The 12430-nt window shown below is 41.1% G+C and overlaps 1 protein-coding gene across 4 annotated transcripts in view; it reads right to left on the bottom strand.

The window, feature by feature from the left end:
* Nucleotides 1-3247: 3247 nt before the first annotated feature.
* LBHD2 (LBH domain containing 2) overlaps nucleotides 3248-12430 on the bottom strand; it is a 50594-nt gene continuing 41411 nt past the window's right edge. For all 4 annotated transcript variants that reach the window (XM_072116237.1, XM_072116236.1, XM_072116235.1 and 1 more), the window contains exon 4: nucleotides 3248-3849. In XM_072116237.1, the coding sequence (XP_071972338.1) occupies nucleotides 3779-3849 (71 nt within the window). In that variant the 3' untranslated portion in view covers nucleotides 3248-3778. The remainder of the gene's footprint in view (nucleotides 3850-12430) is intronic.

Genomic DNA, 12430 nt, shown 5'->3' with positions numbered 1-12430 from the left:
TCAAATGGTTCTATAAAGTCAAGAGAGCTCAGTGTTGAAGTCAAGTTCTTCTTACCTCAGAATGCCTAATTTGTTGTATTTGATGGACCAGTGTCCAAGGACATCATGGCTAGCTCTCCAGAAGTCTTATGGATTATATAAATTACATTCTGAGGTATGGACAGCTTGACTTAAAGGGAACCTGTCACCAGGGACCTCATTTTTCACTAAAGACAGATTGTAAAAGCCCATGACACCTGCAGTACACACAGGCCTTTCTGCCTTTTCTAAGCATTGTCATTACAATATAATTGTGTGTTATAACTTACTCTTGCATGCTGACAAAATCCTGGGGTAGTCACAGAGGCTGGACTCTGGTTTAGATGCATTTCAAAAAACAATATGTGACTTGTCTGAGCTGCAGGCTGCCTCCATGTTTGTGCTCCTGTACAGCTTGTCCCTCCCCCACTGATGTCAGGCTGACCAGGCTGTGACCTCTGAGAAGAAGCAGGAGGAGGAGCTAGACAGGAGCACAAAGGTGGGGGCCAATCTCTGAGGAACAACACAGGCAAGGCACATGTTGTTTTTTGAAATGCATCCAAACCAAAGCCCAGCCCCTGTGACTACCCCAGGATTTTGTCAGGATACAAGACTAAGTTATAACACACAATTATATTGTAATGCAAATGCTTAGAAAAGTTAGAAAGGCAGATTTACACTGCAGGTGTAATAAGCTTCTGCAACCTGTCTTTAGTGAAAAATTAGGTCCCTGGTGACAGGTTCCCTTTAAGTTATAAACTCTCTGCCTTCATGACTCAATGACAACTAATTTACACCTCACTTCAAAGTTCATTTTCTAGATGATGCCACCACCATGAGCCATAAGAAAGATAAACATGATCTGGAAGGTGTTATTCTGCTTCATAAGGTAACACAATTTATGCTGAAAAGTTCCCTTTTGGACATATTTAGAATGTGCACCAGAAAAACTCACACTGAACATCTCCACAAATAAATGCTGTCAGAAGGAGGCCTCCTTCTGGTCAGTACAAGTCATACACAGCAGGAAACACGGGATGAAAAAGTGCAATAGACTATTCTATGCATCCTCTAATAAAATATGTGTACAGTGCAGGCTATAACAGCCTACTAGAGGCCTACTGTATAACATCCATCCCAAGCCTGTTTATTTAGGGAGACACCCTGAACATCGGCAGCAGAAAATCACTTCCTGCTGCAAAGGTTTGCTCCTCCTCCTTATTTCATGGGGGAGGAGTTAAACAGGAGGACGTATCCCGCTGTATGAGCATAAGCCATTATTGGAATATGTTGTAGCCTTCCATTGTAATAATAACTTGTGGATCCTCCCAACATATACTTATAATGAAGGGTGAAAACTAAATGCGAACACAGTAGGGGTCATTTACGAAGGGCCGATTCGCGTTTTCCCGACGTGTTATCCGAATATTTCCGATTTGCGCCGATTTTCCCTGTATTGCCCCGGGATTTTGGCGCACGCAATCAGATTGTGGCGCATCGGTGCTGGCATGCACGCAACGGAAATCGGGGGCGTGGCCGAACGAAAACCCGACAGATTCAGAAAAACCAACGCATTTTAAAAAAAAAAAGTGTCGCGGGAATCGCGCTTACCTTCACTAGGAATAGGCCGGTGAACTTCAGTGCATTCCGGCGGGCCTCAGGGAACTTCAGCGCAGCAGCGCCACCAGGTGGACATCGGAGGAACTACTTTAGTGAGTCCCGGCCGGACCCGAATCCACCGCAGAGAACGCGCCGCTGGATCGCGAATGGACCGGGTAAGGAAATCTGCCACAGTATTTTAAATTCCAAAGGTAACCAGAAAAATGTGTCTGGAATAAAAAAAAAGAACTTAATGTACTGGTGTTTTGAAATATTTCAGGATACTATGTAGACTATAAAAAAAGTTAAGAAATTGCTGGCTATCTAAAGCACAAAATAATCTGTTGACTAAATAATACACGTTCTCAACACCATATTTCCCTTATGGACTACAATTTTTTAAAATTTTGGGGTGTGGCTTAATTCCTGAACACATACACTACAGTTATAGAGCATGTGTGATATTTTAAATTACTTCATATTGTTGTTCTGCCAAGGTCAAATCAAGCTACATCCATTTGATTATCATATGATTTCACTGTACAACCTATGTGCCAACTTTTTGTGACAATGGGTGAATAAAAGTAGCATCAGGGGTGAATAAATAGTCCTTGTCACTAGAACTTGGTTTCTGAGGAGGCTCACAGGTCCCTCTGCCACATTAAAGTAACACAATTTACACAGTAACACATTTACTTACCCGGTCACTCAAGTTCACAAAAAGTGCATTGTCCGTCTATAATGCGTGTGGCGATTTACTAAGATCGTGCGCCTAAAATAATGAATGTGTCGCTTCCCTGCTCACCTCTGACAGAGTTCACCATCTTTTTTTCATGGGGCACATTAGGGCGTGCAACACAATTTGAAAGTTAAATATGGCGCTCGGTCCAAATCAGTCAGACCGTCCGACAGCACGCCAAACGCTAATGACTCCAAGGAAAAATGGAATAAAATCGCAGCCAAAAACGTCAGTTTTTCACGCATTGCACCCTGACGTGAAATGCAACGCTAGTGTGGAAGGGGCCTTACTCTACGTTTGAGCTTTAATAATAATAATAATAATCTTCACTTATAAAGCACTGAAACACGTTGGTCGGCGTCTTTCAACCTGGTGTTTTAAATTGATGAAATAATTAATTTATCTTCATACCCTTTGATCCCTGAATTACTTCGAATTTTGACAAATTTAGCTTCTATAGGTCTGACATATGATTTTATATCCACACTAATGTAGACACCTAGTAATGGCTGGGTTCCCAGTTACTGGATAGGCTGTATAGGAGCTTTTCCCCCTAGTTAGCCCCATGCAGCCAATTTTCAGTGGTGGAACATGAAATTATAAGATTTGATTTGTCAATGAAAGAACATGGTCATAGTTTAATCGCCAAATGAGCATTTACTGTATATATGTAATGTCATGTGCACTACAATCTGTCCTAAAAACAAAGTGCAATAGTCAATATGTATAAAATCATATTTTATGTATTTCCTAAAAAGCGTTAGTGAGCCTTCACCACTTTAGAATCCGTGTGACAAAAAATGTGCTATTCTCACAGCCTATTTTGCAGAAACATCCCTTGTGTTTGTTGACGTCCTATAGCAATTTTCTGTAAAATAATAACACGCGCCATTACATTTGCAACCAGAATGAATATGTATTTAGTCACATCTTCAATGTAAATTATCGTACAGTAAGACTTCTAAACGGAAAGCTATATACATATGGAACGAGATTCCAATTCTTGGAAGGTTACATCATATGACAACAAGTAGGAGGATTCGGAATTGATTTTAGATTTATTAAGCCGCTGCTCCTGTTGGGGGTTAATCTGTGCCTTGGACAGGGCTTTGCTATTATTTGAAGCCTTTTCAGCAGCTTGGCTGAAGATTGTACATGTTGGAATCTTCTGCTCATGAATCAGCTCGCTAGAAACTCCAATCCAAAACTGGGAGAAGCTACGCGGAATAAACGGTGCCAAGCGACCCCAGCACTTTCCTGGAAATCTGGAGAAACAGATCAGTATATAGTCCTGCTGCTCACAAGCTCTAACTACTCCACTGATACTGAATGGATCTCTGTTCTATTTCTGCATATTCTCACAATGATGAGAACTTAAAAAAACAGAGAGAGAGAGAGGGACACACACAATATTTAAGGCTTTTAATTAGCGCTGTTTCCCCCCGCTCTGCATCCGGCGTAATGTTCCCCTTCATGAGCCAAATGGGCGGCACCTGCAATAAAGCAGAAAAATTCGATTAATTCATATATCGACAGTTTTCAGCTATAATATACATTGTGTTAACGGTAAACAATTTGCAAGCTTTCTGCTTGCTGTCAGTGAATAGAAGTAGTCATAAGGCTATTCATGGAATTTTATCAGAAAATGAGCTAAAAACTGCAGATTATATCACATTCACTTTTACAAGAGGATATTGAACGACGGTACAAAAGAGTTTTATTATACTCCCGGGGGGCAGGTGTAACAGACAAAAAAATAACACAGCTCCAGCTTCCGGGTCCAGTGTTGTGGTGGTCTCCGGTACTTCATCACTATCGGATGGATGGTCGCAGCAACACGAAACAAGTGATTTCACTTAATGTATTATACAACAATACAGTAAGCGAAGTAATTAGTTATTGTTATTGTATACTGCATACTGCACTTTAAACTAGTGCACTTTCTCCATTTAAGCTACCTCAGTATGGAAGTCCCTCTTCGAACTTTTGATGAGATGCGTTAGGGAAGCGTATGCGGACGGGTGAAAGCGTAAAGCTATAGGGACAGTCTGGGTACTGCTCTTGTAAGAGAGGGAGCTATCGGGGACCCATTAGGGAAAGCATCCCTCTGAGCATACCCTAATCCCGCTTATACTGTTAATACAGCGCGTCTGAATCACGGTAAGACTGATTTCTACTGGATCACCAATTTTGGACTGCGGCTGTAAAGGTACAATATGTTTTAAGTCTTCATTATATCTCTGTGGATCTGTCGCAACAAAGAAAAAAAGACAGTTTTGCCGTAACTTTTTCCTATTTCACAAGATTTTTTATGTGATTTATGCGAATTTTAATGTGATTTAATAAAGAATTATTAATTTTAGGCACATTACCACTCTTGGGAAGTTTTCTTGGCTAATGTATTATACTGTCAAAGCTAACAAACACAGAATATTCAGGGTCTATCTATTCTAAAATGGCTACAGAGAGCAACAGATTGCATCCATTTCATAGCAAACCAATACAAGTTTAGGAATGAATATTCAAGGAAGCCAAAGCTTGACGTTTTATGAGTGAACAAAAAAAAAACATACCTAGATGTGACATAGAAGTGTACTCAATTGTTTAGTTACATTTCCCAGAGAACTTTTACTCTGTCATCCAGCATATGCCAAAAATATCACCGAGGTTCCCCAGGGAGGTAGTTCAACTGCAATCTGCTGCAAGGCAGAGACTGTAAAGAGACTGACTCTTAAATAAGAGATTGTGAGCCCACTATTCAAGACAGCGCTTTACAAGTTTTAGACATTCTTGGGCTGAGCACTCCTGACAGTCATTGCTCCCTCCAGGCTGTGTGACCTTATCCATCCTTCCTGACAGGTAATCAGCTGCCAGACCTCCAACTAAAAATCCCACAGACACTATCCATCCAATACATTATACTCCAGTTACAACCAGAGCAGCATTCAGGATTCACTTTTTCTTAAAGGAAATCTACCATCAAAATCCATCATGATAAACCAGGGACACTTACTCATAGATCCAGGCACCGTGACTGTGGTAATCTTCTTATATTTGTCATCCATGGCCTCCTTCCTTCTATAAACAACTTTTAAAACTATGCTAATGAGCCAGAAGGGATCTGGTTGTGTTACCAGAGTTCCTTTGTGTTGCAGATTCACTGGCTGTTACAGTGTGCAAGGAGCACTTTCCACTTTTTTGCCGAAACTTTCTCTGCTGCAGTGAAATTATATGAGGCAGAAGGAGGGGCGAAGTACTGGGAAAAAAAGGGGGGACGTGAGACAGTGTAACAGCATGAAGCTACAAACAGAGGGGCTCTGGTAACACCCCACACTGCACTTTTGGCTCATAAACATAATTTTCAACATTGATTTAAGAAGGTAGGAGGCCATGGATGACAAATATAAGAAAATTACCACAGTCATAGTGCCTAGATCTAGGAGTAAGTGCCCCTGGTTTATCATGATGGATCTTGATAGTGGATTTCCTTTAAAGGAAACCTACCACTTGAAGTGGCAGGTATAAGAGGGAACTACCGAGCTTATTTTTGTTAGTGTTTTAAACTGCAGTATCGTGGTTTAAAACACTTTTTAAACTTTATGGCCGAAGCTGCTTCGGCGCACGGAGGTACACAAAAATAAGCTCCGACACCAGCTCACCCTGAGCTGGTGCTCGGTTATTCCCTCTTATACCTGCCACTTCAAGTGGTAGGTTTCCTTTAAGCTGTCATGTGCTGAACCTCAATTCTCTTCCCTAATGATTGGACTTTGAACCTGGTTTGCTCTCTGATCATGTCCTGCTTTTGGCAGCTCCCACCAGAGGCAGCTGTCATGTGATCCTGTCATATACCCTTACAGGGGTTAAAGCGTGAAAACCAACTAATGTCCTTGGGATGAATCCAAAACCATAACAATACCTTATGGACTTCAGAGATGAGGAGGTACAGGTGCCAGTAATGTTTGGCAAAATTAGATAAAAGTTTTCTGTTGTCTGGATGAATAGAGCTTCACGGTCACTACACTAAAAAGGGGGTTCATGGTTCCCCTATTCTTGTCATCAGTGGGATGTTTAACAATCAGATGCTTTTACATAGGAAAAGGATTCGATTTATTCATGGGAAATATATAAATGGAGGAGGAGTGGCTTCCAATGAATAATATTTTTTTGTGTGGCAGTGGAGCTACTTCTTCACCCCTTATCCTTAATCATCTGGTGTCAAACCCTAGATATCAGTCCATTTTGTGCAATGGGTAAATTTTCCCTTTAAAGGACACCTGTCATCAGGTCTGTGTCACTAGTCCTGTCACTACTACCTGTTGGAGCAGCTCACAAGGATCCCATCCCAGCCTTTATCTAGTTATTTCATACATTAATCATTGTAATATCATCTATTTTTTATCATGTAAATGAGGCTGGTCACATGGTCAGAGGCAGTGATGTCACCCCTGTTACCCCTCCCCTCTCCTCCCCCTGCTCATGTCTGTGTGTAATGTATAGTAAAGCATGGCTAGTGTGTGCTGCATCTGCTGACATGCTGCATCCTCCTAATATACAGGTGAGAGACACAGACATCAGCTACACATGAATCTGACATGTTCTGCTGTAACATGGCTGCCTGGAGCTGTATAGCATCTCTCCTATACACACACAGGCTGCAGGGGGCGTGGCCACCAGCACCAGGAAGCACATCATTATACAGCCTCACATCATTATACAGGCTGTCAGTCATGCACTGGGGGTGTGGCTGTGCCTCCCACTCATGAATAAGGTGGACAGCTTGAATATGCTAATGCTTCATTGGACATTTCACAGGTCATTTGCATACAGCTTTAGGACCTCATTGCTTAGGTTTACAGGCATGTAGAGGGACAATGAAGGGATAGAGGCAATGCTCTCTAATGGCAGTTTATGAAAATATATTTAGTTTAGGGGGGTTATTTTGCATGACGGGTTCTCTTTAAATCCCTCCAGCTTTATCATGCTTTCAAGAGTAGAAGCCAAAGCTGCAGAAACATGTGTTTTTCTACATATTTTTGGAGCAATGATGATTCAGCTCTACTTAAACAAAACTTACCCACTCCCCCACACAGAACACACAAGGTTTAATCTTTGCAAATAATGAACATGCAAATTGTGTTTTTCCTCCTTTTCCACAAAATGAACAAGACAAATCTATGTAAATAGGGAATAATTGTAAGAGCCAATACATGTGAGGGTGCCGCTCCGAGACAACACTCTCTTATAAGCCCTGCAGTGAGCATGGTATGGTAGATTCCCCTGGTCAGTCAGGTATAATGGAGGTAATCCATTAAGAGTGGTGATTTAACCGTCAGTCTTAAAATCCACCCATTAACCCCCCAAAGCCCCCCCAGCGGAGATCGGCCTTTTAGTAGGTCTTATTTGGCAGTTTTCTGCTTTAGTGTTTCCAGTTTTCTGGCGGAGCATTCACGCCAGAAATCCCCGCCCCCTGACACGCCTAGAGTGGTATTTTGGAAGGAGAAGCCAGGAAACTTACAAGGAGGAGGAAATTTATGTGTCTTCTCCACCAGAGATCTGTTGGAAAAAGGCATAATGGCTCTCCAGTGTAGAAAATCTTCAACTGCCTAGCATTATTTATTTTTACCATTCTATAAATATATAGCAAAAAGTTTTCCAATTTTCTTTTATGTTTTATGATTCAAATTACTCTTTACAATTATAATATGTGCTTGCTGTGCAACATTTCTAACAATGTGCCAATAATAATGGTCTCTACATGCATCATAACTTTAAGAGTGAGTGGCCGCAACATGGTACAATGCCACGTTTGGCACCATTCTGTATAAGCCTCCCTTGTGGTCCTCACATAGTTTTTGGGGTGCAACACTTCTTTGTGGCCCCTACACTGCATTATGCTGTACCCCCCCCCCCCCAATAACTATGCCCCTTCAGTGGTCTCCTCCTGCCCATTTGCCTCTCTCTGATACCAGTGATTTTGAGATGCAGGCATGATGATGTAACTACATTGCACTGACAGACAACCACATATCCACAAAAATACTACATGTGATGCAAAATATCTTTCTTTATCAAAGCATTTGTATACAAAAATGACACATACCGAAAGGTGATACTGTGCATGAATGTAAAGTCCATTAGAAGTCCTTCAAATGTCCATTAGATTGTACAGCAATCAACTCCAAACATTTTGCAGAGACCTAGTCACATGGATGAGATCGGCATGTGAGCCAGAGAGGGTTGCTGTACAATCTAATGGACTTTTGAAGGACTACTAATGGACTTTACATTCATGCACAGTATCAGTTTTTGGTATGTGTCATTTTGTATATAAATGCTTTGATAAAGAAAGATATTTCGCATCACATATATTAATTCTGTTGCAACCTCAACAGTCGGCATCTGAGATCTGACAACAAAAAAGCATAAACCGATGTATTAAAGTAGACCACGGCTGTAAGTAAGTAATGCGCAGACGGAACCAATCAGTCGGGCGTCATAAAAATACCGACACAAATGAGATGTGCGCCAAAATCTTACACGGGCTGTGCCTGTTTTTCTTTTGATCTCAGCCTGTTTTTTTCCTGGTCTGTTCTGCACCAAAAATTGTGCCTAAAAATCTGACAAACTCAACATAAATGTGGCGGATGATGTGGAAAATATAGGCCATGCCCACTTGCCCCCAAAAAAGACGGAAAGGTCGGGATAGTTGGAAACATCTGTTCTTTCTGGCACAAACGCATTATAAATGATCTGCAACACGTTTGCGCAGAAAAAAAAAAGACTTCCTGACGATTTTTTGGCGCATATACAATAATACATCTGCCCCATAGTGTTTTTGTGGATATCTGATTGTCTGCATATGTGGTGGAGCTGTGGGTAGGAGCTCCCTATCCCGAATCCACTCCAGTGAAATTGGGTCTGCTCTATTCATTCATACCTGTGGCCCTCACTTTATAATGTCTCCCTGTCAACTCTATATTTAATTTAAGTTGACCACCAACGCAAGGTGGTCGAGGTCACAGGGAGTGCAACCGTGACCGGGCCCCCCAAGAGAGGCCCGCAGTTTAGAAGAACAGCATCTGGAAGTTTACCACGATCACCGCGGGCCCCTCTGATGCAGCACCCAGCTGGGTGCAGGCCAGTGTCAGCGTTCCTGTCAGAAGGCCAACCCACTCTAAATGTTTAAAAGAAGTGCACATGCAGCGCTGGGAGCAGGAAGCAGTGTGGGGAAGCTTGTACTCCTCTGCTTCCAACAAGAGGGGGTGGGGTATGCAGTGACCCCAAACATCCAGAGTCTGCTTTGTTCCTTCCGCATCGATAACTGTAACTGTAAGTGGACAGTGTCTAAAAGTTGTCTATACAGTTCACATACATATATGTCTGTATATACCTGTGCTATGCATATAAGTGTGTGTATATGTGACATATACACACATATGCATAAGATATATACATACACATATATATAATATATATATATTTATATAAATATCTGTTATGCATCTATGTGTATATATCTATACACATATCTATCTATCTATCTATCTATCTATCTATCTTGATATATATCTATGTATGTGTGTACTGCTGGGGGCACTTGGGTTTATATAGTGGACTGTTTACATAACAATCTCCCTTGGGTTTGATTATGAGAGAGGGCCCCATAAGGAATTTTGCTCTGGGGCCCAGAGGACTTTTGTTACGCTAATTATGCCTCCCCATGAAGCAATCCCTACTTAGACTGGCTCCCTTCCTTTTTCCATCACTTATAATCTCACTATTTTCTGACCCCTCTCCCCATTATGCTTCCTTTTCTGTAAAACTCTTCTTATTGTATAATGCCTCCACATTTATAATACCCTCTTTTCTATAGTCCCTTTTAACTTGCCCATCCCCCCACACATAGACATACACACATAAACCTTTAATGCCACCTTTCCCTTTTTTGCTGTACAATTAAAAATCATTTCTTTGTTTCCAACAGCACCCTACATTTTTTTCACTGCTATATAATGATTTTGCACCTACACACAGCAGACGCCGAGGCTGAGTGCCAGAGCAGGGAGCTGATAGCCCCCCGGATACAGATAGGGTTGAAATCTGGGACATGTCTCCCAATGCCCAAAACAGCAAGAGAGACTATAAGGATGAACCTGGGACAGCTGAGAGGTATCTTCTCTATAAAGCAGGTATGTCTAATGGCCTGGATGTGACTGTTGTCTCTGCCCTTCCTCTGAATGAAAATCTAGACTAGACAGACCTCTTTAAGCCAACAGCCTGAATACATTGTAGCAAAAGTTTAGCTCATGTAAACCATTCTATACTGCACAGAAATGTGGCCAATCTCATCTGTGACAAGCATCAAGCCACATCGGTTTTTAGCTTCATTTACTGACAGCAAGATCTTGTGTAATTGGAAGACTTTTCAAGATAAATCAATTAGTCTTTATTTGCAATAACCATTGAGAGACCTTATTACAGCAAAAAATATGTATACTTCTGACACCCAGGATAGAGAGGTCTACTTCTGATGAGCACGGCTTGCCAGACTAATTCTCCCCTGCTTCCCATACATAGGGGCTTATTTACTTTCACCAGACTTTCTGACGTTTTGGGATTTGCACCATTGTGACAGGTATTTAACTTGGGATTGTGTCGCACGCGATCCGACTGATTCCGACTGAGTGCGGGATTTAACTTTCAAATTGTGACGCAAGATCAAGCACTTACATGCACCAGGAAGAAGACAGTGAACTCTGGTGGACCTGAGTTGGGAAGTGACACATGTAGGATATTGGGTGCACAATCTTAGTGAATCGCAGCACAGTGCATGATCATCGGACAATGCACTTTAAGGGAACGTGTCAGGACGGGTAAGTAAATGTTCCCCATAGTGTAGAACTTCACAACTGGCCAGTTATCTGTTTAGAGAACTTCAAATACATTTACATAATCTATTCTAGGCGGAATAATGTTACAATGTTGCATAATCATACAATTAAATAAAACACAATTTCCATTACGCCATAAACATCTTTGATGTTTGAAAATACATTTTATCCGCTTCAGAGAAGAATAGGAATCAGAGTCCTAAATCACAGATCATCCCATTAGCCGCACAGTCAGGGTTCTCTGAATATTTGAACTGGAGAATAAATGGAAATTGTGAAAGCAGGCAAGTCGCTCGGTACATACAGAGAACGATATGCAAACAGAGTGGCTGAGTGGCAGCAGCATCGACTGCTGGCTGCTTATATCATAGAAGGACATTGTAGCAATGTCCATTCTGCTATAAATATTAGATTGATCAAATAAATATAAAATACATATAAAATATTATTTGTATAGTTTTCTTTTTAATTGCTAAACCATCATTTGCACAAAAAAGATGCACAACTATGACAGAAATTCCATGGCATTAGCAAGTGTCTTTGATGGAAGGAGGAAAAAGGTACAAAAAGGGTATAAAAAGACACAAATGAAAGCCAGGAAGAGAAGTGAATTGACTAATTTAAAGAAAATCAACCACGAAAAAGTGAAAGTTATAGAAAAGAACCTATAATTAGCAGCCTGGAGCTCGGGGACAAGATGTCCAGTGCACCGGGCTGCTAAATGTGCACGCCCCCTTGCCTCACGTGAGAGGCCTGTATTCAGTGACATCTGGATTGATGGGATAAATTAAAAAACACAAAAGTTATTTTTGAAGCGGGTCTAGTTTGGTGTTTAGGCGCAAAACTACTGCGACAAAATGAAAAGTCACTAAAACAAAACAATTGACACATCTGCACCAATATATGATCACTTGATTTTTTTCTGAAATAATGTAATTTCCACTGATCAGCATTTGATGGATTTTTGTAAGGGGGACGCCATGCCACTAGAACAGTGTTTTACATAATCACCAAAGTATATCAGCATAAAACCTTTATTTTGCAAAAAAATTGATGATCAGAATTAAATAACAGCAATGACTGTATCACAGAGAAAGGTTATAACAAAATTTTCTGAAGTTTACACTAATCAGGAGGCAGTGTACAGGCCTCCACTTTGAATGACTTCAGCACATCTGTGGTC

The sequence above is a fragment of the Engystomops pustulosus genome, chromosome 7 (genome assembly GCF_040894005.1).
Source record: "Engystomops pustulosus chromosome 7, aEngPut4.maternal, whole genome shotgun sequence".
Taxonomy (NCBI): domain Eukaryota; kingdom Metazoa; phylum Chordata; class Amphibia; order Anura; family Leptodactylidae; genus Engystomops; species Engystomops pustulosus.
Note: the sequence above shows the minus strand (reverse complement) of the source record. Positions and strands in the feature narration are given on the sequence as shown.